The following is a 27128-nucleotide window of genomic DNA, read 5'->3' on the forward strand; positions in this document are numbered from 1 at the left end:
AAAAAACCAATAAAAAATTATGTATATTCACTATTAAAAGAACAATTAAACGAGCGTGATTCCGTAAGGGTAGCTTCTTATTAAAAGTATACGTGTTTGCTATTTCTTGCGTACAAATTTCGTGATTTCTCGTACTTCAAAGGCGAAAAGGCGTTTCAAATACGTGAACGATCAGCAAATGCATCACGAATGTGTTGCTTAAGCCATTCAGGTACCTCTTCAAAGTTGAAGTTATCCACTGTGTCAATAGCACCTTCTTCGATAGCTTTCCTCCAGTTCCAGTCACTGCCTTGCTCACCTTTGTAGGCCCAGAATGAGGATCCTGCTAACGCACCAACCCACAAGCTTTGTTGGGTTTGGTAGGTGTATCTCAAGCTGTCGACATCTTGTTGGTATGGTCTGGCATTTGAGTATTCACCGACAAAGATTGGAAGATGGAATGAACTTGCTTCAGTGGCGAATTTTGCGATGTCATCTGCGATACTGCTGTCACTTACTTCAGATGGATCGTCATAAGCCCAGTATCTGTGTACATCCAAGGCAACATTTTCACCATTTGTGAACATATCTGACCACTTGGCTGGACCAAGGAAGGCGTCACTTGCGATAAGTGTAAAACCAGCTTCGTTGACAATATCGTAGGATTCAACAGCGAACTTCTTTGTTGTTCCAATTTGGTCAGCATTTTCTGGCTTGATTTCATTTGCGTTTTCAATTCCGGCAATTTGACATTGGGTGTCCTCTGGAAGACTCTTGACGTAGTCAACGACAGCACGGACTGTGTCAAGGCCTCTTTCCCAGTATTGATCGGTTTGAGTAAGGAAGTATGCCTCACCTAATCTACCAGAGTGTTCAAGTCCATTTTGTGATCCTGGGATTTCGTTAGATAAGTTGAAAAATTTACCAATGACTCACCTGGAACAGCGTGAATATCAATAACGGCATGAAGATCATAATCGGCGAGGAGGTTGAGTATTCTTGTGAGCTCATCCTTTTGCTCTGATGTAGTTGGGTATGGTTCTTCACCTTCAGTGCCGATGAATGCATAGAATGGTACTGGTATACGGACCATGTTGGCACCATGTTCAGAAATATATTCAAGATCTGATTCTTGGATATAACCCTCCCAATTGGTTCTCATCTCGCTTGCGCATTCTTCAGTACGACCAGCACATTGTGAGTAAATATCACCGTTGTATGTGATACCATCAGGATGTCCCATCCAAGACCATTCTGGGATAAGCCAGTTACCGAGGTTTACTGAAATTGCAGGCTTTGATCCCCACCAGTCCCATTTGTGACATTTGCCATTGTCAAGGTTAGGTGGTTTCAGATCGTGATCGTCTGGTCTGTCGCTATCTTTCTCGCCATCCCAGTTATCACCATCATCCCACTCTTGGTCACCTTTATCACCATTCCATTTATGTTCATAGTCTTCACCTTCGTCCCAGTCCTTGCCTTTGCCTTCATCTCCACCCTCGACTGGGAATGTTGGGCCAAGTTCTGGTGCATCTGATTGGAAATCATCACCATCTTCGAAGCCTGGGAATGGAAGCCCTGCGCCATGTCCACCGTTTCCAATTGAAGGGTTGTACCCGTGCCAAAGTTGATTGCTTACGTCTGACATTGTTATAATATTAAGCGAGTGTGATAGAGGATATATCTAACAAAGTTATATGTACTGGTAAAGGAAAAGAGCTCTCCGATTTCTGTTTTGAGCTTTCTTCATTTTAGTCTCTTTTTAGCATTCACGACTGGAATGTAAACTACGGTGTTTATTTAAATATTCATTCTTATTTAAGGTCTAGAACAGTTTGTGCCGCAGTTTCATGCATTTTCTGGTTTTTTGGGCTGGTTTCTGCACTGTTATTGGCCGTGTCTCTGAAGACAACATCGGTGAAGATTTTCTATTCAGCGGAGTGAAGATTCCCCCCATTCTAATCGCCGAACCTATGTAAATGGAGGTCGGTGGAGTGTATCGCGTGCTGCATATTTTCATAGTTCGGCCAGTAGAGTAAGTATATGATTCACTAGATCGTCCGCGTAGAATGTGTTTTTGATATTCAAAGTAAACCTTTGTAGAGCATTATCGATTAAACCGTCTTAAAATATCTCCGCTAAATCTCAAACACATTGTTCAGTTTCATAATGACGCACCATGGTCTTCCTGGAGAATATTACTAACACCTGTCAAAACATACCAACTAGATACGTTATTAAATAGACGATTTAATTGTAGAAATCAGGCACCTCTCTGTCAAAATCTGACATGATCATCGTCCGCTAATTAGTATAGCAAGGATTGTTGTCTTGAATAGCTACATTTAGGTTGAAAACTATAGGAGGAGTGTACAAACACCTTGTATTACAGAAGGAGACAGAGAAGATGAAGAAAGTGACAAACGGGTTACCAGATACTGAGCTAGAGCATCGTCCTCAACGAGAATGTACATATCCCACAGCAATAGTTATATTTTTTATCAATTGGATTGTCAATTTAAGCGCAGATAGATTGATATTCGCTGTTATACCCCTAGGATGGACGATCGCCGGAATAGTTACGACAGATCCACTCAAATACTATGTTGCAGCTGGATGGGTCATCTTATCTCTAATAATACGTGCAGTATACGTTTTCATCATTTTCATGACGTCGTTGGTAGCGAAACTCCTCAAGCGGTGGCAGTGTAAAACTAGCAAAGGATACCCCTATAGCATTGTTTAGAAAGCCCAACTTAATTTATTATTCTAATATACTAGAGACAACTTTGTTTATCAACGTCATAATAATCCATAGTATGCTGTATATAATCTACTGGGCCAATATTATACTTGATTGGTGATGTAGCCATCTGCTGTGGTGCGTATTCTATACACAGCGTTGGAGCTGGAAATCGCGTGATATTTTTATCAGTAGGTCATCTTCCTATCTCTATCATTTACTGTCATGTCTAATTCGGGAACTGCTGAATTACCTGCTAGTCAAGTAGGACAATAGCTATTTTGCTACAATTTCTAATTAAATACAGCAATCTACTTGGTCTAGCTTCGTAAAAGGGTTGGCATCTTGGTCAGGAGACCTCTCCAGTCTAACAGCTCCATCGTAAGGTTATATCCGTACGCATTTGGTAGTATTTTGACCTCGCCTTAGTTTTATTTTGTCTCCTACCTCCCTCACTGAATTTCCAGGTTAGTCAACTATATTGTGATATCTCCACAAGTCTGACGTAGCGCTCTAGCATATTGGTGTGAGCATCCTGAGTAAGTAATGCAATTTTCAGTTATGGCAGTCTCTTATTATTGTCTACAGTGAATTCGCAGCTATCTCATCTGGAAAAACACCTGAAGAACGTGCTAAATTGGTTTTACGCTGGTTTATCCTCACCTTAAAGTGTCAATACGCTACCAGAAATGAGAAGATGGGGTCAGAGAAGAAGCCACTCAATCCTATCCTTGGAGAGACCTTCTACGGTTCTTGGCCGGATTCTAATGGACGCGGTAAAACTGATTTGATTGTCGAACAAGTTTCACGTCAGTGTATTGTCATGTTGTCTGTTTAATGTTAACAAAGCTTCAGATCACCCCCCAATCACGGCTTACTACATTAACAATGAAAAAGCAGGTGTCTCCCTGGAAGGTCACTCAGGTCAGAAAACATCATTCAGCGCTCCTTCTATTGTAGTCAAGCAAGTTGGTCACGCAATTATTACTGTCAAACTCGAGGATGGCAATGCTGAGGAGTACCTAATCACCTTACCTAGACTCAAAATTGACGGTATTTTATACGGTAAACCATACATTGAGCTCACTGAAGTAAGCTACATTGTTGGCTCTAATGGTACCTCCGCTACCATCGACTACAAAGGCAAAGGTTGGCTCTCAGGTAAAGCTCACTCTTACAAGGCAACATTGACAAATGGATCATCCACTATTTCACAAGTTGAAGGTCAATGGACCGGTTTAGCTAAGGATTCCAAGGGTGACTTGAATTTCGATGCACAAATGCCAAAAGAGGAGGTCAATGTGAAACCAATTGAAGAACAACAGCTTCCCGAGTCTAGATTAGTCTGGAAGGAAGTTGCAGAAGGTATACGCAACGGCAATTACGATAAAGCTGGAAAAGCAAAGTCTCAAATCGAGAACGATCAGCGTGCCAAACGCAAAGACGAAGCTGCAGAGAGCAAGAAACATGAGTTGAAGGTGGGTGTTTAGCATTTGCTATTGAGCCTTGAATTTAACAGTCCATAGCACTTCAACCAAATCGCTTCAGATGAATCCTACGCGAAACTCATTAAGCAAGTTTCAAGTACTTTGCCTCCAACTGAGGAAGGATACAAACTTAAACGCGATAATTAAAAAGTCTAAAGTTCGTGTAAACTAGAGTTATCTTATTTTTCGTTTCTCACTTAAATGTCATCATGTCGATTTTTCGACTCAAATTGAGAGCGAGAGTTGTGCAGACGACAATTGTTATTGTACTTCTTATTGTTCTAGGTTATTTCTCAATATTAAATAAGAAAGATACAGAGACGAACAGTCGACGCATACCAGAGAAGACAGATAGCATCAGAGCGTTTGATAAGCTACCTTATGATAGTTTAGACCAACATTGGACGATATTTAGATCTAGGAATCCACCAATAGCAATAAATCAATTGGAAGATACGCCGTTGACGTATCAGAAGTTAAACGTCACTGAGAACTTCCCAGTACCATCTGATTTTAAACCTAAGGAGTCACCAGTTTATGAGCATGATACACTTTCTCATGATGATAATTCTACATCACTAAATTTACACTCGTTGTTGTATAAGTCTATAGCACCGCTTCAGTATAAGTTTGGCGGACAAGACAATAATGATGAGACAAAATATAGACAACAAATTATACAGAACGCATTCCTACATGCTTGGAATAGCTATAAGAGGAATGCCTATGGTTTTGACGAGATACATCCTCTCACTGGCAAACCATTCAATAGTGATCCGAAGAAATACCAGAGGTCACCATTCAATGGATGGGGAGCGACGATAGTGGATAATTTAGACACTCTCCTCATAATGGGGTTGCAAGATGAATATGAAGAGGCTAGAGAACGTAAGTGTTCTTTCTGCTGATTAGAGATTAAACTAATACCACCCAACAGATGTCAACCGGATTGATTTCAACTACGTACATAGCCCCTCTGGTGAACTTCCAACGTTCGAGACTAACATCAGATACCTCGGTGGTTTACTATCAGCTTATGACCTAAGTGGTGATCCTTTGATGATATCTCGAGCAATAGAATTGGGAGATATACTAATGAACGCATATAATACCACTTCGCACATACCTTCAAGTGTCTTAAAACCTAATTATCCACCAAATGAAGAGGATTATACCATTTTAGCGGAATCTGGTAGTATGATTTTAGAATTCACGAGACTTTCAATCATAACAGGTGATTATAAATATTTCAACGTCGCACATAAAGCACAATCTGTTTTGTTTGGTTTGAAATCGACAATTGCCGGTTTATTACCAACACATGTGAGATTAGACAAAGAAATATCACAAACACCACGATCGGGTGTCTTTACATTAGGAGCACTCAGTGATAGCTACTATGAATATCTCATAAAGTTGTACAGATTGGTTAATACACAATTAACACAATATTCGCAACATTACGTAAAAGCAATAGATTCACTCAAGGAGTACCTAATTTTGGATGTACCATCAAACATAGAATCCTTCGAAGATATTACAGTATCTGGTGAAGTTACTTCACTTACTTTAGCACAACATGAGAATGAAGGTGGAAAAATATTACCAAAGTGGGAACATTTAGCTTGTTTCTCAGGTGGAATGTTCGGTTTAGGTGCTAAAATACTTAACAGACCTGATGACCTCATGCTTGCTGATAAGTTAGCATCTGGTTGTTTCGATATGGCTAACAACACAATTACTGGTCTTGCACCGGAATCTGCAATTTTTGATCTTAGCGAAAGAGCTTCAAATGTGGTTCATAGAAAACCTCCTGAAAAACATAGACCATTTAGGTATAGGTCTATGTCAAGTATTCATCTCGGTAGACCTGAGATTATAGAAAGTCTTTTCGTCATGTATAGAATTACGGGTGATGCAAAGTGGAGAGAAAAGGCTTGGAGGATGTTTACTTCTTGGGTGAGTGCTTGCATCTCTTTGAGACTTTATTTGACAACTTTACAGGCAAGGCATACCTATGCTCCTCATGGGTTTTCAGCTATAGAGAATGTCGAGACTGAGCGTGTTTACAAAGTTGACAACATGGAGAGCTTCGTACTGGCAGAAACTCTCAAATATTATTATTTGATATTCTCAGACCAGGGTGTCATATCATTAGATGATTATGTCTTATCAACTGAAGCACATCCATTTAGATTATCGAAATCAATGCCAGAGAAGACATTTGATTTCCCTGAACTCACGTCTATACGAGGTGAAGGCACAGATGTTCAAAAATACCTCAAGTACCTAGACCAAACACGGCCGAAGAAGGAAGACTTCTTTAAATCTTTTTTGTGATTTAGATAATGTATTGTGAAAACGTTATTATACAATTTCTTAATATTAATATTACACTAAAAGACCTTCGAACCTATCTGGAAAGAAGACAGGTGCTAGCAGGGCTGTTGTTTTGTTAGTGACGATCAAAATTTTGAGAATATAACTCACTCCATATATATATGAAAAAGCACAACCAGGCGCTTATCATTCTAACCCACATGGCCGCAGGTGAACGACCAATTCTTATCAACTCATCACCATTCTCGTTTTCGCTACCTGATTGGATTTTATTCCAATCAGTGAGCAACATCGAGACGTACATCGCGGCAAGAATGAAGACAACGTGGAACCAGCTGTAATTGTACTTTGTACCGCTCTTTTCATCATCATTTTCATTCAATTCACCAGCATCATGATCTTCATCTTCTTCTTCGGCAGCCTCTGCGTCATCCAGCGCGGAAGCTGGTAAGGAGCCAGCTTCAACGGCGGCCATGAGAGCTTGTGTGCGGATATTGTCAGATTGTTTAGGTTGGCTCGATACAACATCAGCATTATCATTCAGAGCTTCGTATTCACCACCAGTTATCTCTACCCTCTTCTTATTCTTACCTACGAGTGCTTTAGATTGCGTTGCAGCTCTCGTAGTCGAATAAGCTACAGCTAAGAGTGTGAACAGGGCACCAAGAACGACAGTAGAAGTATGTGATGCGAAACTTCCACCACCAAGTGGATTACATTCCGATGCACCTTCTTCTCCTCTGTTGACAATAGCTGATGCTGTTAAGTATGTACAATATGCTGCAACCATCGATGCTTGTGCCAAACCTGACTTTGGATTTGCATCTTGAACTGCTGGGTGAATGCAGAGGATTGTGATAGCTACAATCAAAACTGAATGAATGGAGAGGAAAGTGTTGTTAAGTGTGCAAGAAGATCCTGTGAAGAATACCAAAAGGAGTATGGTGAATGTGATTGAAGTGATATACATTCCTAACGTGCTGCCTAGGAGAATGTACTTCCAGGTATTAGATTCTGAGTCTTCCCATCTATCAAGGCAGGTCTCTGACCAAGTGTGTGCGAAATCAACCAAGAGGACCAATCCAACAAGGATGAAAATCGATGCCCCAATCAAAGCTAAATAGTTGGACCAGAAGATGAAAAAGTCGTTAGGAATTGCAAATGAAACAACAATAAGTGATATCCAGAGCATGAACCTTTATGTAGTTAGTAATAATATCAAAATTGAGACATAGTTGCTCACTTTGGACCCCACCAGCTGGATATGCGTCAGATAAGCGAGAAATTGCATATAACAGACCCACCCATTTTGTATAGATGCTCTATTAGTACGTGTATCCTTCACGCCTACTAATAACAATCCCAAAATCGCGTGGAACAGTGATAAAGCAAAACAGAACCTGTGAACGGCTAACACACCGTAGCATTTACCAGAAGGACAATCCATCTTAAGGTAGTCATATGTGAGCTTCTCGAGTGCATGTATCGCCCATCGCGTCCGCATTAGCCAGGCGAGTAGAGAGTTGATGGTGAATATAATGCTGTAGCCGATCCTGGTGGCTACAGAGGAGTTGCAATTGCATGATCTAGGGTGGTGCGTTAGAGCGTGTACTCAGTCATAGGCTATAAACTGACTTGAACATCGCTGATAAGGCGGTGGAGGTGCAACAGAATGCGAGAGCACCTACACAGCTGGAAATAATAGGACTAGCGAATCCAAGGAATGGAATAGCGGGTAAGCAAGCCATAGTATGTCCTTTCTAAATTTCACTCTATGACGTTAAATTTCAAGAAGCTCAGGGTAGCGTTTTGAAGTAAACGACCATGTCAGCAAAGTTTGAAAAGGTTAAATTTAGTAATAATTTGTAGTAAAATAATCTAATAGCTCGAATAAAGGCAGTTTCTATCGTCAACTCACTCCCTAAAGAAGGACCAGTCCAAACGTCGACTGACCAGAAGTTGAGAGTGAGTGAGAGCGCGTAGACGATGCCATTTACTAACAAACACTCAGTTCTACGCTTTATTCAAGCAAGGTAACTCTTACTCCCCTTACTACCCCTATACACCCCCAACTCACAAAACAAACAGCAAAAGAAGGCGACGTCAAGACATCTCGCCCAGGAATGATGGACTTCACCGGACGTGCAAAGTGGGACGCTTATAAGTCCGTCGAGGGTATGTCACAAGAGGAGGCTGCAAACAAGTATGTAGAAGCTTTGTTAGAAATCCTCAAGTCAAATGACAGTGAGGAGTCAAAGAAGTACATTAATGAGATTGAGAGCGCTTAGATTAGTGTAAATATATATTAATATCCTTGATGTCTAGTTGTATGAAGGTGGTGGGGGCAAATTTGCAGCTCTGTCCGCTGTATTCGCTGTGTTCGATGCAGTGTATGAAGGTGGTGCAATGTGAGGAGTGGCAGGTGTCCTAGCTACCGCTGGTGGTTCTCTAGGTGGTGTGTATCCCGGTGGTCGGTTAACATCGGTGTCGTCATCCATATCGTCAAATTGCCTCTGTGCGCTTGAAAAGTGATTATCCCTACCAAAGTAGCGCTCATTTATGAAATCAATAGGCGACTGCCCGTGTGCATTACCAACGTCTATCGCTGTAGCAACATTCGGTTGTCTAAGGCGTGGTAGACTCTTCTGCCACTCCTCGTACTCTCTTTTCCTTCGTCTTCTCTTTTTCTCAATCTGCAAAAGCCAGGCAAATATAACCAAGGCAACTAATATCAATATGATAACGATAGGCGCTGTAGACTTTGCGTCCCTCCGTTCTATCCTCCTTCTCACGGGGGCCATGGTTGTTGATATACAAGATAATAGATATAAGATGAGATTATAAAGACTACATTCTTCGTTTTACATTTCTTAAATAATATACGTCATTAAACTTCCTTGTACGTTGCTTGAGGATAGCTGGATCGGAATGTCAGTTTCTGTCTCACGAGTAATTTATCCCATACTTTGGTGGTGGATAATCTCCCGGCGGCGGCCCAGGTGGTGCATTATAGCCAAACTGTCCCTGTTGTCCTTGTTGTCCTTGTTGCTGTCCGTCGGGGTGTCCTTGATAGTAGGGCATTTGCGGTGCAGGGTAGTTTTGTTGATAAGGCGCGTACATCTGTTGCTCGTACGCTTGACCTTGTTGTTTAAGGTTTCTCCTACGACGACAAAAGCACAGTAATGAGAAAAGTGCTATTAAAAGTAGTACACCAACTGCTACAGCTACACCTACACCAATCCGAGCACCGCGTGACAACCCGGAACAGTGATATCTTACGCCGACCCAGTAGCAATTTCTAGCACTCGCTAGTTCTATCAATCCTAACACTAATATAATGTTTGATAACATGATTGATTGAAGCCAAGAACTATAAAATACACCGCATTATAATAATTTAATTACAAACTAGTCCGAGGTTTGGACTTTGGAGATGTTGCTTCATATTGCTCAAGCACTCTATAGACTGCTATATCCTCGTCCCTTAGTTTTTCTTCCTTCAAGACACCCTTTTTGATCCAGAAAGCGAGTGTATCCTGAACAATAACACTGTTGGGCGCCTCTAATTGCTCTTCAATATCCTGCGCTGTCATCTTTCCTCCTGTAACTCCTGTTAACATCATGCCAAGAAATTTGGATACACTTACCATTTACAGCGAATAAGTCAATCACTGTTGCTTGGAAAGGTGTTACATCTAAATTCAACGTCCTATCTTCTAGATCTAGTGTTATTGACACGTTTCCGATCTGCGGTATCCAGTGTAAACGCTTATCTGGCTTGAAACGAGCATATGCATCCTCGTACTGTTTTCGATAGCTAGATGGATTATTAAAAGCACACTTATAATTTAGGGCCACTTACGTTTGCATCTGTTCTGTCAAGTTGAATGAGAAATCTTCAATTTCAGGCCAGAATTGACGTGAGACAACGATTGGTCGAATGACAGTCTAGCGTCTAATTAGTTGAGCTTCTGATTGTACACCAAGACAAACCTCTATCTGCGACCTGATGTTCTGATCTATACGCTTCGAATCAGCCACATCTTTCAACATAACTTCACAAGCATGCAATGTTGTTTCACCAAATTTGAGCTTGAGTATTTCAATATTGCGAATCTAAAAAGAGACTTATGAGATTTTGAGAGTGAGTGGTTTAGGACTCACTTCTTTCTCTAGATTGTAATCTTTCAAAGACATCAAACGCTGAGCAAGCATAACTTGAAGCTCTTCAACGAAGACCTCCTTCGAGTCGTAGATACTAACAAGTGTAGAGATAAGGTCTTTGCGACCGTCGCTGCGAAAGTCTATGATTTAATGTCAGAAAGGCATAATCTGCGGTTATCTGCAACCCACTCGGACCAGCATCGATAGGTTCGGGTTCCCAATTTGGGTCTTCCCAGTCAGGTGCATCATCATTTTCGAGAACAATTGGCGCATTATCCTGAGCATCGCCTTCTTCGACTAGTTCACTCTCCTCATCGACGAAACTTGCAACTATTGAGCGGATCGTATCGGGTCTTTCGCGGAGATACTTGCGTATTGGCTCAGCTACCGATGCTAGTAGTACGCCTGTCGGATCAATGATGAGTAGACACTTTATTGTCGATATGTATTGTGTAAGGATGAGCTGCGTTGATGCACCAGCATGTAACAAACGACTTTCATTCAATGTCTTTAGTTGCTTCACAAGGTGTGAGCGATATTGCACTCTCTCTAAGCAAGTCTATTGAGTTATTAGATGTTATTGTTTCAATAATGGGAACACACTTTTATGTCATTGATTGCTGCTGTTGAATCAGGGTAATCAACTATAATATCAAAGAGCTCTTCTATTCTGGAATAATTCAGCTTATATCCTATCTAATTATCACTTCACCCACCGCATTTCGCAGAATTTCTCGCATGCAAAAAAATCAAAACGTTGTAGCCAAGTATCTGCCCACCGCTTGACGGGTTCTTTAGACATGATAGACTGCATTTTAACAGATATTCCACCGTATGCTATCCATTTACGTAAGTTATCCAAAACAGGTTCTTCCCATTGTCCCTTATTAGCTAGGACTTCATTCTCAATCTCATCGTAGAGGATCTCCGCCGAGAGCATCTCAGTGATGGCTTGTGCCCCAAATACATCCAACGATGGTACCGAACTCGACGTGTCATCAGAAAGTACCTGTACGAGATGCAAACGAAGTGATTTCGCAAGCTCGACAGGAAGCGTCGCGAATAGCTGATCGTGAAATATAGTTGTAAGTTCATCTGCATTCTCATATCTAGCGAAGTGATAAGAGAGGTGAGATGGTATGTGATATAACTCACGCTGGTATGTTCCGCAATGGCGCTTCCCAGGCCACGTAGTAGTCTACCAGTCTCTGGGCTACTTCTGGAGCTAAACTTGAGTCATTCCTAAGCTATAGGAGTGTAAGAACTTGCTAGTCAATTTCAGCAGCGAACTTTCCTCCCATTGGGACAATATTGTACGTATATCAGTCGTGATAATACTGAAATTTGCCTCTACGCGGCCTGATATCTTATTAGAACACCTTATAATGCTTATTTTCACTTGCCATAGTAATGCTCGAGAAGGTGTCTATCTAAGTTGGCGTTTGTGATATTCTCGAATGCGATAAGCGGTATATCTTGCGTTTGTTGAGTTATTTGAGCTATTTTATGGTTATCACACACCTGGTTTGATAGTATCCAGTGATGCTGGCTCAAGGTAAGTGGTGACATCTTCCCATGCCTAGATAAGTATCAGATTAACGGTGGGAACTAATAGTTAAACAAATAGTGCATACTTGAGATATATCAAACGATTCACTCAGTTTATTCACGTGATTTAACGCATTCTCGAATGCGAACTGTATATCAGCCATCGTCGTTAAGAAGGAAGTCCTTTAGCAACTGACATATCAATACAGCCATAGACAAGCAACTTATATCTTCTAGAAAGTACAATGGATAAAGCTCTAAGTTGGCAAATCAAGACATTCGGAAACGGAGTCTATAAATTAATACTACAATAAATAATCTATCAATCAAGCGAGTATCCATCTGCCATGAGAGTCTTTCACTTGCTCCATCTTGACAGCTGGCAACTTAATCCCTCTTCCAGGACCGAAGAATGGTTCAACGATGACTTCCTTCTTAGTCTCACTCGACGCGAGCTTAGCATTAAGTGGGACATCAATAGGTTTCGAGAATCTGCACATATTTCTACCTAATTTGTGCAGCCATGATGCTTCTATCGCGGTGATGCCCTTCATATACGGCTGGCTAGTTTGTATAATCTCAGTGTAAGTTATAAATCCAGGTGGTTCGCCATTAAAAATGGTCGAGCTTGGGTGTATATAAACATCTTGATCAATCCCAACCGCTTTGTAGGGTATATTGCGACACGACTGGAATTTTTTCCCACTGTTTTCAGTCTCCTCGACCAGATCTTTACGTACTGCGACTTGCTCAATGAAACCTGCTGCGATTAACTGCTTAAGCACCTTTTGTTGAGTCTCGTTTGGAGGATTTAACTTCGGAACGAAGTTCGCATCTACATTTGGGAAAGTACTTTGGATGAGGTAGCTAATCTGGGCACGCAGCTTGCGAATCTCTCCCATGGCTTTGCTGCGCAGGAAATTACTCTTGCAGAATGCCTCGCCTCCACCAGCATATTCATAAGCTCCTACGGCTGCCAGAACTTTGAAGAGATCGCTCGAGTGATTGCCCAAACTGGCGAACTTCTGGTGGGATTTGAAAAACGCTTTACGCATAGCCTGACGAACGTCTTCACTATCGTCGTCGTTCATTGTCGCTTTGAGAGCTTCCTCGTGGATGAAGGGATCGCCGACCGAGAGTGCGGAGACAATGGCTATCACGTAGGGTAAGCATCCATGCTGGAAGCCGGTGACAAGCATCTTAGCGAAGCGTGGAGTGACTGGGAACAGACTCATGCTGCGTCCCAATTCTGTGATTTTAAATCTACTCTTCACTTGAGAGAGTGCCGTGTCTGTGAGCGCTCCTAAATTGAGTAACATTTTCTCAGCTTTGTTGAGTCCGATTACATCTGGTGGTGTAGGGAATGGGAAGTTGTCAACGACATCCAAGTTCATACTCTTCATTTGTAAGACGACACCTTCGATTGGCATTCTGAGGATTTCTGGTTTGGCAAATTGCTCAAAATGGTTCTCAAATACAGCTGATGAATATAGTCTGTACGTGTGACCAGGACCTGTACGACCAGCTCTACCAGCTCTCTGGGCAGCTGATGCTTTGGATACCCAAGATACGTCGAAACTCTGCATACCATTTTGTGGATTGTATGAACGCTTTTAAGGATATGAGTATGGGACGTCATGAAAAGGAATTACCTCACCTCTTTGGCTCTACCAGAATCAACGACATAGCGAATACCAGGGATAGTGAGAGACGTTTCAGCAACGTTTGTCGCAATAACGACAAGTCTGGTACCCTCTGGAGGTGGCTCGAAGACCTGCATTTGTTTTTCTGACGGCAATAGCGAATAAAGTGGTAAGACATGCATCGCACCTACTATTGTTAGTTTCATGTAAATTTCTTCAAGATCACTTACTCGAGGTTTCTTCTTCAACTGCCTCTTCGAATCCAGACTCGTCTCCAGAGTCCACTTCCTCATCCAAGTCGTCGTCTATATCCAGAGCAGGGTCGTCGTCGTTACCAAAATCAACATCCTCGATCTCTACATCACCTGCGGCAGGATTTGATGAACGTAGCTTGTTATTTGTTGATTCGGATTTGCTTTTCGTTTTCTTTCCGAAACGTTGTCTCAACTTCTTACAAACTGTCTCTATTTCTCCTTGACCAGTGAGGAATACCAGTACACCACCCGGTGGAAGCTTCTTGTGTATTTTTATTGTCTTGTTCATAGCCTCCTCGACGTAATCCGGAGTCGTCTTCTTAGAGAAGTGTATCGTGACAGGATGCTGACGAGCCGAGACATTGATAACAGGGGGTGTTTGTTGGAATAAGGCCTTGTTCTCTGTAAAATCCGAGACTCTTAATGTAGCAGACATGATTATCAGACGTAAAGGCTAATGTAGTTCAATGAGTGATTTCTAAATAAATGATTGTTTACTCACTTGTATATCTTCCGGATTCTTTTTCCAGCGGTTATTCCGCAATGACACTACTCTTGAAAGTACACCAATCAGAATATCTGTGTTGACACTTCTTTCATGCGCTTCATCTACAATGATAACCGAATACTTTGTCAAAAGGAAATCATTCGCCAGCTCCCTAAGTAAAACACCATCCGTCATGAACTTTATGGCTGTCTCTGGGCTAGTATTACCGTCGTAACGGATCTTGTAAGCAGCTTTTGGTGAACCGACGCCGAGTTCTTCACCAACACGATTAGCCATGGAGACCGCGGCAACTCTTCTTGGTTGCGTAACAGCAATCATTCCTGGATTTAAGCTTTGTTTTGTACCAAACCCACGCTCATAAAGGAATTGCGGCAACTGAGTCGTTTTACCTGAACCTGTCTCACCACAAATAACCGTAATTGGGTTCAATAGAACAGTTTCAACTATCTCTTGTTCCAGTTCGACAACTGGTAGAAGCAATCTCGATGTTTGTAATTCCTCACTTCTTTTTATTGGAACTGTGCGGACGATAGATGCGTCATCTGATTCTTGCAGAAGTGAGTGAGATGGCAGTTCGATTTTGTCAGCTAATGCTCTCTCTGGGCCTGCTGACTTTTTGTAATGCTCTGGTATTTGGGTCACAACCTCGTCAACCTTTGGCTCTGCATCATCGTTCATCTGTCTCAAAGCCCATTCCTTGAACTTCTGACCTCTCTCTGTCTGTGGTTCTTCCTCATCGCTTCTATCATTTTCTGACATCTCTTCATCTTCGCTGTGGTCTTTATTGTCCTCATCATCTTCCTCAGACTCTGAGGCTGAAGAGTCGAACGAAGAGTCTGACTCTCTTTCTGATTCTGCCGGTTCTTCTTCTTTCGAAGGTATCTTCCAACCGCGGGTCAATGCCTGGAGATGATTAAACTATTATGCAATCTCAAAGGAAAGTAACTAACAGGAATAGTCTTTGTTTTCTTCTTTCTAGGCCTTATTACAGGTGTTACGCCGCCTGCACCAAGAGCACTTCCAAGCGTACTTTCAGTAGGCTTTTGAGTAGGTTGTTGCATCTGTGCTTTATCGTCCACAACAGCTGCTTTCTTTTTGGTTGAAATAATCCTCTCCTGTTCCTTTGTTGGTTCTGGCTTTGCGATAGGATGTGAAATTTCGTCATCAGAGTCATCTGAGACCTCAGAATCACTGTGAGATTGATCATCAACAGATTCAGCTGGTCCATTGCGGCTTCCAGCCTTCTTCATTGCAGATTTGACTGCTAAATGTTCAGAGAGGGCTATCTTATCTTCAGCAGTATGTTGCAACCTGGAACCAAGATTAGCAGATGATTTGAGGTAAGCTGCATCACTAGCTGATTGAGATTTCCTGTATCCGTCAATACTTGAAGCCAATAGTTGTTATTTAACTCACGAAAGTTTGTCAATCAATTCCTTCCGTTCTTCCTTTTTGAGTTGGCGTGTCTGTATGCTATATTAGAGTGGATGTCCTGGGTGTATAGACAATACTGACGATAAATGCATCCAATCTCTTGCGCTTCTTGCTCGATATTTTGCCTTCCTGCTCAGATTCAAGCTAAATTGTTAGAGATAGCAATGTATAAGGGAATATACACACCTGTTTACGCATTTCTAACTTTCTCTCTTTGTCTATCTCCTTCTGTTCCTTCGTTTTTGGTACTATGATATCTGTATTCGCATCGCCGTCACTATCGCCTGCTTCCTGGGAGATACCAGCCTTTTTGCGCTCTTTACGCTTAGAATCTTCCTTGAGCTTATTCAGTCCTGACTGTCGCCCCTTGGCGTTGAACCTGTTGCTTCTATCTCTCGCCATATGATCGTTCTTAAGAACAGTCAAATATCTCGTTATTCCTGGCTACGATATAAATAAAAAATGGCAGAAACTCCACCTTCTGCGTCTACACCGACGACGCCCACGAAATCTAGCGCTCTAGCAAACTGGCTTCCACGATCTCGGGCTCCCACAATCTCAAATGAGGATCAAACAGCAGCGGAGAAAGATAAGACTATTACACTGGTATCCGATCCCGTATATCGCAAGTATGCACAGTCTGTAGATCGCAGCTTGAACGCCTTTCTTGATGTACAGGAATGGGCAGATTTCATTGCATTCCTAGCCAAACTGTTGAAATCAATACAGAGTTTCACGCAGTACAATGAAATTCCCCATAAACTTATCGTCTCCAAGCGTTTATCACAGTGTTTGAATCCTGCCTTGCCGACAGGTGTACATCAGAAAGCACTCGAGATATACGACAAGATATTTATTATCATAGGCGTAAGTATTCTACTTTATCATATGCATCTCTAATCCACACCAGTTCGAGGGTTTACAACGTGATTTACAAATGTGGTCAGCTGGATTATTCCCCTTCTTCCAATATGCAGCAATGTCTGTTAGAGTGAGTGGTATACTCTATCTATATCCCGTATTGACACTTTCAGCCCGCTGTATTGGAGCTCTACAAATCTCATTACTTCCCATTACGCGCTAATTTACGATCTATAATGAAGTCTATCACTCTATCACTTTTACCCGGCCTTGAGGAAGAAACAGGTGACTTCTTTGATGAGGTGGGGACGCTCTTTACGCCATTATATAATACTCACACACTCTAGGTTCTGTCGATGTTAGACTACCTCAGCAATACTGTATCACCAGATTACTTCCTTCAGAACATTTCACTTATTCTTCTTACTTCACCAGCTTCACGCATACCAGCTCTCAACTACCTCATACGCAAGATGCCAACTCTCAATACGGACGAAGACGTGATATTCCACCTCAACTCGGACGCGAACATACTCGTGCGAGGTATTTCATCATCCTTGATTGATACAGACATGTTTGTACGGCGCTCAGCTCTCGACCTGCTCAATTCTGCATTATCCATCAATGGTCTCATCCTACAGAAGTATTCTAAAAAGGATTTTCAAGTCGACTTAAGTAGAAATGCCTGCAACGTTGTTCTGAGGAGGGATATCTCGTTGACGAGACGTTTATATTCATGGTTACTTGGATCGAGTGATGTCAAAGAAGTACAAAGTGAACACTTTGAAAAGTTTAGCTTGCCATTGATTAGGATATGGATGCTTTCGGATATGAATTCTACCAAGTCATTCGATAGTCGGCCGTATAAAATATTCATTTCTCTCTTGGACAAATGGGAAATTGGCAACAATTTGACAGAGAACGTAATTACAGAGATTATAAGAAGTCTCAAGTATCACCTAGAGAATGAAAATGATAGTGCAGACGTAAAAATTATCACCAGCATGGTCTTGGAAACTGTTGATATACGCTTACTCTGGAAGGCAATGAATGAACAAATTACGGTAGAATATGGTGGTCAATCGGACCTGTTCGAGTCAATCGATTTGACGTCCATGATCATTGACAACATTTCACCTAAAGATGAAGAACATGCCCGACTTCATTTCCCAGTTCAGTTGGTCAACAGTCTAAATTTGGCTTACACAGATCAACAGTCTGAGAACTCCAAATTAAGCCTATTAGAACACACTTTATACCTCACTCAGAAATTGATCAGTCATATCCCAGACGATGTCTTCGGAAAGAATGCCAGTTTGGTCAAGGATGGCCACCATTATACATCCGATTGGGAGAGTATCGCCAAAGCATATTACACATCTAATGAACATATACCTCAAGTAGACACACCTGACACACTGTATGAAGCGTCGTTCAGACTTCTCATATTAATCACTTCTTCATGGGGTCAAGAACTATCTGACACAAGCGCTGTGAAGGTTAGCTATGATACCTTATACAAATTGATACATTTAAGGAAATCCGATAAAATACTGAGTGGGAAATGCAGAGAGTTGATCAGTGGATGGTTTGAAGTAGCTATGAAGTTCATATCAATCTCGAAAGATTTCGAAACATTAAAATCACTGATTGAGTGCATTTTGATTATCAGAGAAGCAGGATTGGAAGAAGACGAAATGTACCTCAAATGGATGAATAGAGAGGCGCACGAAACTCTTCTCAAGTCACTGCTCAATCATATAAATCAGGAGAACCCAACAAATCACTCATCAGTCGTCGCTTTAATGCAAGACATTGAAAAAACCACATCACGCAAGCACATTAGCTCTCTTCTTTCTAGTAGGTTATATGATAACAATCTTTCCGCTCGGATGGAAGCAGTCGAACAATTTGGCATCATATACAACTTAGTGGAATCATCGGATATACCAGTCTTAGACGTCACAGTCCCTGTATCGAAGTTTTTTAGTTATCAGACTTTCGGGAATGCAGATGAGATGCAGGTAAACGCTGTATGGCTGAAGAACAACTTCAAAAGTTCTAAACAATTAGCTAGTACTTATATCTTTAATGTTTCAAAAGTTGATCAATATATGAAGCTTGTCAAGCGATCGGATGTTCACGGAAGCGAGGTTGAATGTTACGAGTATTTCCAGAACTTTGATCAAGAGATTGTGATATACAGTCTCCAACAGTTGTTGAAACTTAGCGAGCACAGCGGTACAGCATTTTGGAGACAGTTGAATACTGAAAAGCAAGACGTTTTACTTTTTGAGCAGCTATTAAAGTGAGTTAATAAGATTCTTCGGTAGGAGTGGTACTGACGTTTGTAGACTTCTGAAAACTGAGCCATCTGAAATTATAAAAGAGACTTTGCAACCAGGTAGCAAAGATGTACAGATGGCCTCTATGAGGCTATTGATTGAACTCATAAGTAACTGTTCCATGGCTTCCGATAAATACATGGCAGCTGCAATTACTATTTCCAACTACTTAAACTACCATTTGCACTTCAATAACCTGGATGTCCAACCAAAAGCCATTGAACTTTTGACTGCCACTCTCGAACATTTCGACTTCAATGATTTAGATGATGTTAAGGATCTGGGCTCATCAGTTATCAAACTCTTGCACGGGGCAATTTCGACAGCAAGTTCTCAGATGTCACTGAGACACTGGCTTGATATGACAGTCCTCCTGGTTGAAGACTATCCATCTCTTATTCGAAACCACAAGCTTGAAGCGGGATACATAGTTTGCGACAAACTAGGCAATATGTTGGATACGCTCGATTTGTCTGAGAACATTCCAAGTCAAAATGACCTATCATCTATATTGGCCGCATTAGATGTCATTTTAACGTTCAATTTGGATGATTTATACTCATCATCTTCGACAAGCCACGACATAACAATCATTAATCAAACAATGACGCTAGTCAGATCCACATTCAGGAGATACACGAAGTTGTATTTCGCATTACAGGATAGAAAGAACAACATCTACAATATGCTGATAGCTCAATGTCAGCAGAACATTTTCAACTTGTTCGATAAAAGGCCTTCAGAGATGGTTGATTTGGCAGTTGAGCATCATCATCAGGAGAATAACGTCTCAGCTCTTTTGGAGTTACTCAAATTGTTCTCAGATAAACCTAGGCTGCTCGTCCACATTTTCTGCAGAAATGTAGGTCTTAAGACATTCGCAGGACATGAGAAACCTCGATCTATGTGGCTGAGTGATGCAGTTACACACTTGCAGCTCTTCCAGAGTCTGGAAACTTATTTGGATACACTTGATGTCAAAGATGCGTTGCAATCTTGGGTAGCTTTGCAGCCGTTTGCTCGCGAGTCTATCATGTCTACCCTGACAGCGCAGCGCAAAGCCTGTATATACCCTACTCTTAGGTACGTTGAATGTTCCTATTGAACAATGTGGTAACCCTTTCCGTAGATGCTTGTATAAATTTGGTGTACAGGTCTTCGTGGCGCAATCATCTCTCATAATTGAGAAGAGAGTTCACCAGGACTATCAAGTAGGTGTCATAATGATAATAGTAACATTTTAACGAATGAATTAGGATATTCTACAGAGATTTGTCGAATCTTGCATACTTTTGAGTAGTGGTACTTCAGATACCGGTACATGGGCACTTCGAAAAGCGTTGGCTGGTTTAGATGTCACAAACGTAACGGGTAATAGTGATTTTGCGGACAATACCACGAGCAAGGCGGACGAGGTTGACGACAACTCCTTTAATGAGAATATGATTGAGGTGAGAATGTCACTTCAATCCGAATTTACGCTAATCATTTTTTAAGATACACACGTTCATTGCCAAAGAATTACTTGTCAATATCTCAAAGTTGATAACAACGACTGAGAAATTACAAAGTATAGCTAACAACGTGTCTTATTATATTGTTGCACCGGTGCTCAAATCTCGATCAAAAAATTTCAACAGCACTTCTCCTCTAATCGTAGATATGCTAACTGAAATGACCAAACTTCCACATTGTTCAAGATCTTGGAGAGGTTTGGTCAGTGATGTATTCTATGACAACAAATTCTTCACGACTTCTGCATCATCGCAATGGAAATACCTCGTCAACGCTCTCATGTCAACCGATAAAGACAAGTTTGCAGATCTAGTTAGTAGAGTTTCAAGCGCACCCTCAACCAACATATTCGCAAATAGAGAATATGAATCGCTGACGAGGGCTCTTAACTTGCGCAGACTTAGTTTCGCTATCTATGCAGGGGATCCTGGAAGCTATATGTCACAGTTGACGATTGTCAAAGAGAAGTTAGTCGAAGTTGTACGCAATAATGCCATTACACCAATATCGCAAGCGGAGGTGTACTTATGCTTAAGAGTCTTACTCATACGATTTAAAAGTGACAATTTAACAATGTTTTGGCCAATTGTTATAACGGAATTGTTGCGATTATTTGAAATCATCAAATCAGCACAGACATCTGAACACTCAGATTTATTGTCATTGCTTTTGAGCGCTTGCAAGTTTTTAGACACTCTTCTAGTTTTGCAAAACGAGGATTTCCAAGTATACCAGTCACTCTTTATTACTGATACAGTTGATGCCAGTGCCATAGGAGACCATCAAGGGGGCATCATCGATCAGATATCGCAACTATTCGGCAATCAAGAGAAATTCGATGGGCAGTTCTCTCCTCAGCTAGAAAACACTCAGCGTCAGCCGTTGCTCTTAAATGTCAAACGAATAGAAAGTGTACAAGACTTGCAACCATTCTTTAGCTGTGTCAGTCATGTAACGTTCAACAACGTTATAGACAAACAAGAGGTTGATTGGAAACTGCTGGACAGGACTATTGGAGGTGATTTTTTTGATGAATGAATGTATAGTGTAATTAATATTTTTGATAATACTTGAAAATAAAGCGCGGACAGTTAGGTTTTTTACGTTGATAAATAACAAATAGCTCGAAATTGATTGAGGATAAGTTGTATGTTAACCCGTCTAAATACTTTTGCGCATTCTAGTCGTGTATCTCCAACTCATAAGTGACGTATTGAATGCATATTGGTAGAAAATAGCTGTAATAAATACAATAATAGTTAGAATATCTTATTTGCAAACATTGACGTTTAAATTTCCACTAAATCGTCTCTTGATGGTCGACAGTCATAAAATGGAACTACCCCCAGGAGTTTTAGGCTTGTTTGTAACGGAGTTCAAGCCTAATGTTGGTAATAGCATAGTATGGAAATATATGAACCCATGTGAGTTGCTGATTTCTCGTGTACATCACTAATCAACACTCCCAGCCAACGATAACGATCCAGATTTGTACGGCATAGAGTACACATCTATGCCTTCTGGAATGCATCTCATGGAATCGGATGAGATTTACTTCACGACGAGAGATTACAATCACGGTATCGCTATCTATAGAAAGATATCATCGACGGAGGAGCAAGAACGTGGCGTCAAAATGTTCTCAGTGGGTTTGATAACGAGCGATACATACGTACCGTACAATTATCTCCCTGAACTCGAAGAGTTGTCGCTATACTTGATGACGAACCCACCGTCAGACGATCTGCCAGTGATGTTCTTTGCGCCAATTCAGTCCTCAGATTATTCGAAAATAATACAGCAATCACCATCACCAAAAGCATTAGCTTTTCTGTTGGATCTCCTCGGTCCATTGCTACTCCTTTTGTTTAGGTTTTTGCTCGCAAGGAAACGCGTCGTCGTGTTCTTCCGTCCGACTGAAGGCAGAGGTGTGGGTTGGATAAGCACAGCTCTGGACACGCTTGCCAAGATTCTTAATGAAGTTGATGATGGCGTAAGCAACCAGACGAGGACTAACATTATTGGAAACATTGGCTTGATCGATCTTGATCGTTTGAAGGACATAGAAGGTGGTTTTGTGGCATGTGAGTTTGATTCTATAATGAAAAAACACATTTGATGAAATCCTAGCTACTACTGACGCGTTATTATTGGAGAAACCACAAGTGTATGATGCAATCATTGATTTGTCACCGAAGGTCAAATATCCATCACTTTATATATCCCAGAAACAAGGAAATGAAATGCTTGTCAAGAGACAGACCTACACGTTAGGCGATTTATATATCTGGAGACAGTTAAGGAGCAGAATAGACTCTCAAACACTGGTCTCATCGCCCCCTTATGGCTTGATAGATTTGATTGCTGACATCTGGAGCTCTCTTTTTGGCATAAAGAATAGTATTCATATACCATCACCAGCATCAAGTGATTATCATGAAGAGAACGAGGATGAAGATGAAGATGACGATGAGGAAGTCAGATTGTTTGGAAAGGCACTCAATCCAACGCCAGCTATAACATCCTTCATGAAGAGCTACTCCAATGCAATTCTTGCAAGTTTGCTGACACTGACACTAAAACCTGATCACGATTACAATTCAAATGGAAATGTCAGAGATGATGATCACACACATCACAATGAAGGTGAAGAAGGTGAAGAAGATAGTCCACTCGAGTTGACAGCGTCAGACTTGTTGTCGCTGGGGCTATCGCCTCTAAGCGACGTTGACAGCATAATAGCAAAGTCAATCTCGAAGACAGAGCTAGGTAGGAATGTTCACATTTCAATAAGTTGTGCTTGGTCAGTAGCATCATTTGTACGCCGTCAATGCTTGAGTATTGGATGGATATGATTTATTTCATGATTTTTAACAAGGGTAACTAAAATAAGAACGAATAATTGAAAGTCTGTATAATCCCATTAAAGTAGAAAAGTTAGAAGCTTCAAAAAGGAAGTTTAATTTTTATTTATTCAGGCTTTTTTGAGATGAACAACATCATTGGTGTGAAGAGCTTCTTTTGACCACCTTCGACGAGCGCATCAGCAGCTACCTTGAGTGATTCACCAACATCGAAGGTACCTTTTGGTACTACACCGACCTTTTCGAGTAATTTTACACCATTTTGGGTGATGAATTTACCGAAGTTTGTCATTCTCCATACTGTGAAAACATCCCACAAGCTTTGACACTTTCTGATATCACCTTCTAATGGGTAGTACCATTGGATGTCGTCTGGTCTGTCTGCAAGATCTTCCTCGTGAAGGATTTCGAAACCAACATTCTTCAATGCGTTACGAGCATTCTCAATGTTGCGCATTTCTGGAATACCATCACCGATTTCGATTCCGTGAGCGACTCTCTTGTGATCTGGGTTACGTGGATCCCATTCGTCAGTCATACACCACTCGCTGGGTAGAGTTAGACGTGAAGGAAATAAAAATTTCAAACTCACTAAACACCGAAAATTCCACCTGGTTTAAGGATCTTCTTGATCTCACCATAAACACCCTCGAAGTTTGGTGCGTGTACTGTAGCCTCGATCGCGTAAACAGCATCGAAAGAATTTTCACCGAATTGTTCAGACAATTTCATGAAGTCACCCTTGACGAATTCGACTTGGTTTTCGAGGCCAACCTTTTGTGTGTACTTTCTTGCTCTGGAGACTTGGAAGGCGTTGTTGTTCAAGCCGACGATGTTGGCGTCTGAAAACCTAGCGATTTCACGAGCTGGACCACCAACACCGCAACCGACATCTAATACCTTCATGCCCTTCTTCAAGCCGATTCTTGAGGAAAGATAGTGTTCGTGTCTGGCCAAAGCTTGATAGAAACCTTCTCCCTTGTAGTATCTGCAGAAATGGAAGGAAGTACCCCAACCATACTCGTATAATTCAGTAGCACCATCGTAGTAGCCATTGACGACGTCCTTGTAAACGTCTAATCTGTTTTGACGATCAGTCTCTGAGTCGTTTGAAGCGTTCTTTTGCCAGAAATTATTGTAGTTCTCAATACCAGCGTTTGAACGCTTTCCATCGTCGAGTTTGTTGTAAGTTGAAGACATTTTAGTTGTTTATAAAGAAAGAAGGATTTACCCGCGTCTGAGAGCTTAGACGAGCTCATCATGTAAGAATCAGCCCATAAATTGCAAAATAATTTTAATCGTTTATTAGGAGTAACACTATAAACATATATCCTCTGCAGAACTATACGTTCACCCAACGTGAGGCTCAGCCGGAAGAAGATGCCAGGTATTTCCCTGATAACAGACGAGAAGCTAATCTAACGTTTTTGTTAGTGTCGCAGCCAGACTACAGAGATTGCAGAATAATTATGAGGATTTTGGTAGGTATTTCACCTCATAATACACCACTATTAACTTGTTTAAAGGTATGAGACGTACTGTTGAAGGTATCATGGTTGTACACGAGCATGGTCACCCTCACATTCTCATGCTTCAGATCGCCAACGCGTTTTTCAAACTCCCAGGTGACTACTTAACCCCAGGCGAAACGGACGAACCTGGTTTGAAGAAACGACTGGATGATAGACTAGCACCGCTCGATCCAACGATGTTCGATCCAGAAGACGGTGCACTCAATGAATGGGAAATCGGAGATTGCCTTGCTCAATGGTGGAGACCTAACTTCGAAACTTTTATGGTGAGATACACATATCTGGTTTACATACACACTCAACAGGCTTTTTAGTATCCATTCATCCCTGCACACGTGACAAAACCAAAAGAATGCAAGAAAATGTATGTCGTCGGCTTGCCTGAGCGAAGTGAGTGTCTTCTTAGCTCCTGAGACAGTCTAACATATCCTTTAGAAGTATTTGCCGTCCCAAGGAACATGAAGCTGCTAGCTATACCAGTATTTGAACTTTATGACAATTCGGGTAGATATGGTCCACAATTGGCGGCTATCCCGCATCTGCTCTCGAGGTATAATTTCATATTGCAATAACTTATCTATAAAGTGGTGATTACATAAAATGTAAATTATTTTTTAATCCTTTTTCTCCGTCTGTTCTTCTTTTTTTGGAGCATCGCCTTCTTTCTTTGGGACTTCTCCTTCTTTCTTCTCTATTTCTGGCTGTTCAGCCTCTATGCTATCTTGGTGCTTCTCCATCTCAATGCGGCTCGACTGCTCAGCCTGTATTCTCTCAAAGGCTCTGACAACTTTTGATTGCAAGTAATGACTGTATGGTATTGTGTCTGTCTTGAGCTTATTCGAATGACTTTTCCTTTGTGGCTTCTTTGGTGCCGCCTCAGCTTTTGGATCAACCTTTGGCTGTGGTGGGCTATTAACTTTAAACAGATGGTCGTAATTCTCCTTTATCTCCTCTAGACTAGCTTCTCGCTTAACGTTCAAAATCAAGTGAGCTTCATCGAGCGTCATTTTAAGTTGTTTTGTAGCTTTCTGTGATGGATTACCCTGTGGAGCATTTTTGTCATTAGATTGCTCTATTGGTTCATTCAAATCTGGTTTGTAGGTTGCGTTGGCGACAGCTTGTCTACCCATAGCAACGAAAGCTTTTCCAACCGCTCTACTAGCACCAAAAGTTACTTGGGCTATTAATTTTGGTAAATTTGACTGTATTTTGTTATTTCTTTTACTATTATAGCCTATCTAACTCACCATAGATCTTATAGATGGACGTCGAAGAGCAAGTGATAGACAAACTAAACGGAGGGATTTCGCTAAGAGATGAATTGATTGAGTTGGAATACAACAACTTTGATAAATTCACTAGCAAATTCAAGCAACTCGGACAATCGAATGACGAGTTGAAATCTCAATACAATCAATTGATAGCAAACTACAACGAATACAATAAAACAAACAGTCTGGCAGTCGATTACGAGGAGCTGTCCATCTTGAAGTCCTATAACGAATGGCTACTCGATTTGATAGTATTTAGCCGTATGCTCGACGATCTAGTAGTTAATTTCTCGCCAGACAAGTACCAGGCGGTTAGAGACACCGAGCTAGAGTTGCTAGGGAAGTACAAGAATGATTACATTAGCAAACTTAAAGAGAATAGCTTTAATAGGATAGTAAATGCATTGTCAGGGAAGTTATCAGACGATTTACAACAATTTGGTTACCCAAACAACGAAATTAAGCCTTTGGACTTATCAGTATATCCTAATTTCTCCCACAATTGGCATACACTTGATGACTTTGATAAGGTCACGAGTAAAATCGATAACTGTTCATACAAAGCACTAGTTATACAATCCCTCATCAACCCGATCAAGTTAAGGTTTACATATCACTTCGACAGCGATTCGTATACTAA

At 41.2% G+C, this 27128-nt stretch overlaps 14 protein-coding genes across 14 annotated transcripts; 6 read left to right on the forward strand and 8 right to left on the reverse strand.

Moving 5' to 3' along the window:
* Positions 1–13: 13 nt before the first annotated feature.
* On the reverse strand, positions 14–5097 carry WALSEDRAFT_59673 (glycoside hydrolase). Its single transcript, XM_006956881.1, has 6 exons — positions 4536–5097; positions 4407–4490; positions 4247–4361; positions 2251–4197; positions 916–2204; positions 14–871 (listed from the first exon to the last, which is right to left on the reverse strand). The coding sequence occupies exons 5-6, from the start codon at positions 1625–1627 to the stop codon at positions 156–158; spliced, it is 1428 nt and encodes a 475-aa protein (XP_006956943.1). The 5' UTR covers positions 1628–2204; positions 2251–4197; positions 4247–4361; positions 4407–4490; positions 4536–5097; the 3' UTR covers positions 14–155.
* On the forward strand, positions 2936–4411 carry WALSEDRAFT_31591 (oxysterol binding protein). The gene is made up of 7 exons (XM_006956882.1): positions 2936–2986; positions 3030–3103; positions 3152–3189; positions 3240–3261; positions 3311–3525; positions 3572–4200; positions 4249–4411. Exons 1-7 carry the CDS (start codon positions 2948–2950, stop codon positions 4354–4356), a joined length of 1125 nt encoding a protein of 374 aa, XP_006956944.1. The 5' UTR covers positions 2936–2947; the 3' UTR covers positions 4357–4411.
* On the forward strand, positions 4419–6549 carry WALSEDRAFT_67783 (seven-hairpin glycosidase; the record flags this gene model as incomplete). The annotated part of the gene is made up of 3 exons (XM_006956883.1): positions 4419–5097; positions 5147–6168; positions 6214–6549. 3 exons carry the CDS (start codon positions 4419–4421, stop codon positions 6547–6549), a joined length of 2037 nt encoding a protein of 678 aa, XP_006956945.1.
* Positions 6535–8677, reverse strand: WALSEDRAFT_59674 (TMS membrane protein/tumor differentially expressed protein). The gene is made up of 5 exons (XM_006956884.1): positions 8185–8677; positions 7854–8135; positions 7793–7807; positions 6700–7745; positions 6535–6653 (listed from the first exon to the last, which is right to left on the reverse strand). The coding sequence occupies exons 1-5, from the start codon at positions 8295–8297 to the stop codon at positions 6601–6603; spliced, it is 1509 nt and encodes a 502-aa protein (XP_006956946.1). The 5' UTR covers positions 8298–8677; the 3' UTR covers positions 6535–6600.
* Positions 8366–9912, forward strand: WALSEDRAFT_43755 (hypothetical protein). Its single transcript, XM_006956885.1, has 4 exons — positions 8366–8394; positions 8446–8514; positions 8561–8582; positions 8638–9912. Exons 1-4 carry the CDS (start codon positions 8374–8376, stop codon positions 8835–8837), a joined length of 312 nt encoding a protein of 103 aa, XP_006956947.1. The 5' UTR covers positions 8366–8373; the 3' UTR covers positions 8838–9912.
* On the reverse strand, positions 8640–9912 carry WALSEDRAFT_59675 (hypothetical protein). The gene has a single exon (XM_006956886.1). The coding sequence runs from the start codon at positions 9348–9350 to the stop codon at positions 8871–8873; it is 480 nt and encodes a 159-aa protein (XP_006956948.1). The 5' UTR covers positions 9351–9912; the 3' UTR covers positions 8640–8870.
* On the reverse strand, positions 9437–9900 carry WALSEDRAFT_62917 (hypothetical protein; the record flags this gene model as incomplete). Its single annotated transcript, XM_006956887.1, has 2 exons — positions 9437–9467; positions 9515–9900. 2 exons carry the CDS (start codon positions 9898–9900, stop codon positions 9437–9439), a joined length of 417 nt encoding a protein of 138 aa, XP_006956949.1.
* On the reverse strand, positions 9912–12423 carry WALSEDRAFT_43758 (hypothetical protein). Its single transcript, XM_006956888.1, has 11 exons — positions 12348–12423; positions 12235–12292; positions 12117–12188; positions 11430–12072; positions 11317–11383; positions 10903–11272; positions 10714–10853; positions 10543–10665; positions 10412–10497; positions 10197–10366; positions 9912–10150 (listed from the first exon to the last, which is right to left on the reverse strand). Exons 4-11 carry the CDS (start codon positions 11651–11653, stop codon positions 9951–9953), a joined length of 1380 nt encoding a protein of 459 aa, XP_006956950.1. The 5' UTR covers positions 11654–12072; positions 12117–12188; positions 12235–12292; positions 12348–12423; the 3' UTR covers positions 9912–9950.
* Positions 12424–12544: 121 nt separating this feature from the next.
* WALSEDRAFT_59676 (P-loop containing nucleoside triphosphate hydrolase protein) lies at positions 12545–16498 on the reverse strand. The gene is made up of 8 exons (XM_006956889.1): positions 16287–16498; positions 16182–16244; positions 16083–16132; positions 15617–16037; positions 14661–15569; positions 14135–14612; positions 13919–14091; positions 12545–13871 (listed from the first exon to the last, which is right to left on the reverse strand). Exons 1-8 carry the CDS (start codon positions 16296–16298, stop codon positions 12588–12590), a joined length of 3390 nt encoding a protein of 1129 aa, XP_006956951.1. The 5' UTR covers positions 16299–16498; the 3' UTR covers positions 12545–12587.
* A 64-nt stretch (positions 16499–16562) lies between these two features.
* On the forward strand, positions 16563–21874 carry WALSEDRAFT_56582 (hypothetical protein; the record flags this gene model as incomplete). The annotated part of the gene is made up of 8 exons (XM_006956890.1): positions 16563–16967; positions 17011–17091; positions 17135–17263; positions 17309–19269; positions 19316–20389; positions 20436–20517; positions 20563–20757; positions 20804–21874. The coding sequence occupies 8 exons, from the start codon at positions 16563–16565 to the stop codon at positions 21857–21859; spliced, it is 4983 nt and encodes a 1660-aa protein (XP_006956952.1). The 3' UTR covers positions 21860–21874.
* Positions 21875–22052: 178 nt separating this feature from the next.
* On the forward strand, positions 22053–25843 carry WALSEDRAFT_59679 (hypothetical protein). The gene is made up of 8 exons (XM_006956891.1): positions 22053–22245; positions 22291–22905; positions 22952–24947; positions 24995–25072; positions 25120–25166; positions 25211–25483; positions 25532–25607; positions 25653–25843. The coding sequence occupies exons 1-3, from the start codon at positions 22137–22139 to the stop codon at positions 23674–23676; spliced, it is 1449 nt and encodes a 482-aa protein (XP_006956953.1). The 5' UTR covers positions 22053–22136; the 3' UTR covers positions 23677–24947; positions 24995–25072; positions 25120–25166; positions 25211–25483; positions 25532–25607; positions 25653–25843.
* Positions 23792–24885, reverse strand: WALSEDRAFT_15798 (hypothetical protein; the record flags this gene model as incomplete). The annotated part of the gene is made up of 2 exons (XM_006956783.1): positions 23792–24233; positions 24278–24885. 2 exons carry the CDS (start codon positions 24883–24885, stop codon positions 23792–23794), a joined length of 1050 nt encoding a protein of 349 aa, XP_006956845.1.
* WALSEDRAFT_16089 (cleavage and polyadenylation specificity factor, 25 kDa subunit) lies at positions 24996–25789 on the forward strand (the record flags this gene model as incomplete). Its single annotated transcript, XM_006956793.1, has 5 exons — positions 24996–25072; positions 25120–25166; positions 25212–25483; positions 25532–25607; positions 25653–25789. Coding segments are annotated over 5 exons (609 nt in total), but the record flags the coding sequence as incomplete, so codon positions are not given.
* Positions 25832–26484, reverse strand: WALSEDRAFT_36154 (hypothetical protein; the record flags this gene model as incomplete). Its single annotated transcript, XM_006956892.1, has 2 exons — positions 26465–26484; positions 25832–26419 (listed from the first exon to the last, which is right to left on the reverse strand). The coding sequence occupies exons 1-2, from the start codon at positions 26465–26467 to the stop codon at positions 25832–25834; spliced, it is 591 nt and encodes a 196-aa protein (XP_006956954.1). The 5' UTR covers positions 26468–26484.
* Between the last annotated feature and the right edge of the window lie 644 nt (positions 26485–27128).

Source organism: Wallemia mellicola (genome assembly GCF_000263375.1).
Source record: "Wallemia mellicola CBS 633.66 unplaced genomic scaffold WALSEscaffold_4, whole genome shotgun sequence".
Classification (NCBI taxonomy): domain Eukaryota; kingdom Fungi; phylum Basidiomycota; class Wallemiomycetes; order Wallemiales; family Wallemiaceae; genus Wallemia; species Wallemia mellicola.

What these genes read in the sequence shown, in the direction of transcription:
- WALSEDRAFT_59673 (XM_006956881.1), bottom strand. Translation starts at nt 1,627, where the DNA reads ATGTCAGACGTAAGCAATCAACTTTGGCACGGGTACAACCCTTCAATT. An exon ending in TGATATTCACGCTGTTCCAG is followed by an intron (nt 872 to 915) that starts GTGAGTCATTGG and finishes ACGAAATCCCAG; the next exon opens with GATCACAAAATGGACTTGAA.
- WALSEDRAFT_31591 (XM_006956882.1), top strand. Translation starts at nt 2,948, where the DNA reads ATGTCTAATTCGGGAACTGCTGAATTACCTGCTAGTCAA. An exon ending in CTGAATTACCTGCTAGTCAA is followed by an intron (nt 2,987 to 3,029) that starts GTAGGACAATAG and finishes AATTAAATACAG; the next exon opens with CAATCTACTTGGTCTAGCTT. An exon ending in CTCCCTCACTGAATTTCCAG is followed by an intron (nt 3,190 to 3,239) that starts GTTAGTCAACTA and finishes GTAGCGCTCTAG; the next exon opens with CATATTGGTGTGAGCATCCT.
- WALSEDRAFT_59674 (XM_006956884.1), bottom strand. Translation starts at nt 8,297, where the DNA reads ATGGCTTGCTTACCCGCTATTCCATTCCTTGGATTCGCTAGTCCTATT. An exon ending in GCCTTATCAGCGATGTTCAA is followed by an intron (nt 8,136 to 8,184) that starts GTCAGTTTATAG and finishes GCACCACCCTAG; the next exon opens with ATCATGCAATTGCAACTCCT. An exon ending in CTTTTTCATATATATATGGA is followed by an intron (nt 6,654 to 6,699) that starts GTGAGTTATATT and finishes ACAAAACAACAG; the next exon opens with CCCTGCTAGCACCTGTCTTC.
- WALSEDRAFT_43755 (XM_006956885.1), top strand. Translation starts at nt 8,374, where the DNA reads ATGTCAGCAAAGTTTGAAAAG. An exon ending in CGACTGACCAGAAGTTGAGA is followed by an intron (nt 8,515 to 8,560) that starts GTGAGTGAGAGC and finishes ACAAACACTCAG; the next exon opens with TTCTACGCTTTATTCAAGCA. An exon ending in CTACGCTTTATTCAAGCAAG is followed by an intron (nt 8,583 to 8,637) that starts GTAACTCTTACT and finishes CAAAACAAACAG; the next exon opens with CAAAAGAAGGCGACGTCAAG.
- WALSEDRAFT_59675 (XM_006956886.1), bottom strand. Translation starts at nt 9,350, where the DNA reads ATGGCCCCCGTGAGAAGGAGGATAGAACGGAGGGACGCAAAGTCTACA.
- WALSEDRAFT_43758 (XM_006956888.1), bottom strand. Translation starts at nt 11,653, where the DNA reads ATGCTCTCGGCGGAGATCCTCTACGATGAGATTGAGAATGAAGTCCTA. An exon ending in ATTACAATCTAGAGAAAGAA is followed by an intron (nt 10,666 to 10,713) that starts GTGAGTCCTAAA and finishes GTCTCTTTTTAG; the next exon opens with ATTCGCAATATTGAAATACT. An exon ending in TGACTTATTCGCTGTAAATG is followed by an intron (nt 10,151 to 10,196) that starts GTAAGTGTATCC and finishes CAGGAGTTACAG; the next exon opens with GAGGAAAGATGACAGCGCAG.
- WALSEDRAFT_59676 (XM_006956889.1), bottom strand. An exon ending in AGAGATTGGATGCATTTATC is followed by an intron (nt 16,133 to 16,181) that starts GTCAGTATTGTC and finishes TATAGCATACAG; the next exon opens with ACACGCCAACTCAAAAAGGA. An exon ending in GAATTGATTGACAAACTTTC is followed by an intron (nt 16,038 to 16,082) that starts GTGAGTTAAATA and finishes TGACGGATACAG; the next exon opens with GAAATCTCAATCAGCTAGTG.
- WALSEDRAFT_59679 (XM_006956891.1), top strand. Translation starts at nt 22,137, where the DNA reads ATGGTCGACAGTCATAAAATGGAACTACCCCCAGGAGTTTTAGGCTTG. An exon ending in ATGGAAATATATGAACCCAT is followed by an intron (nt 22,246 to 22,290) that starts GTGAGTTGCTGA and finishes CAACACTCCCAG; the next exon opens with CCAACGATAACGATCCAGAT. An exon ending in AGAAGGTGGTTTTGTGGCAT is followed by an intron (nt 22,906 to 22,951) that starts GTGAGTTTGATT and finishes ATGAAATCCTAG; the next exon opens with CTACTACTGACGCGTTATTA.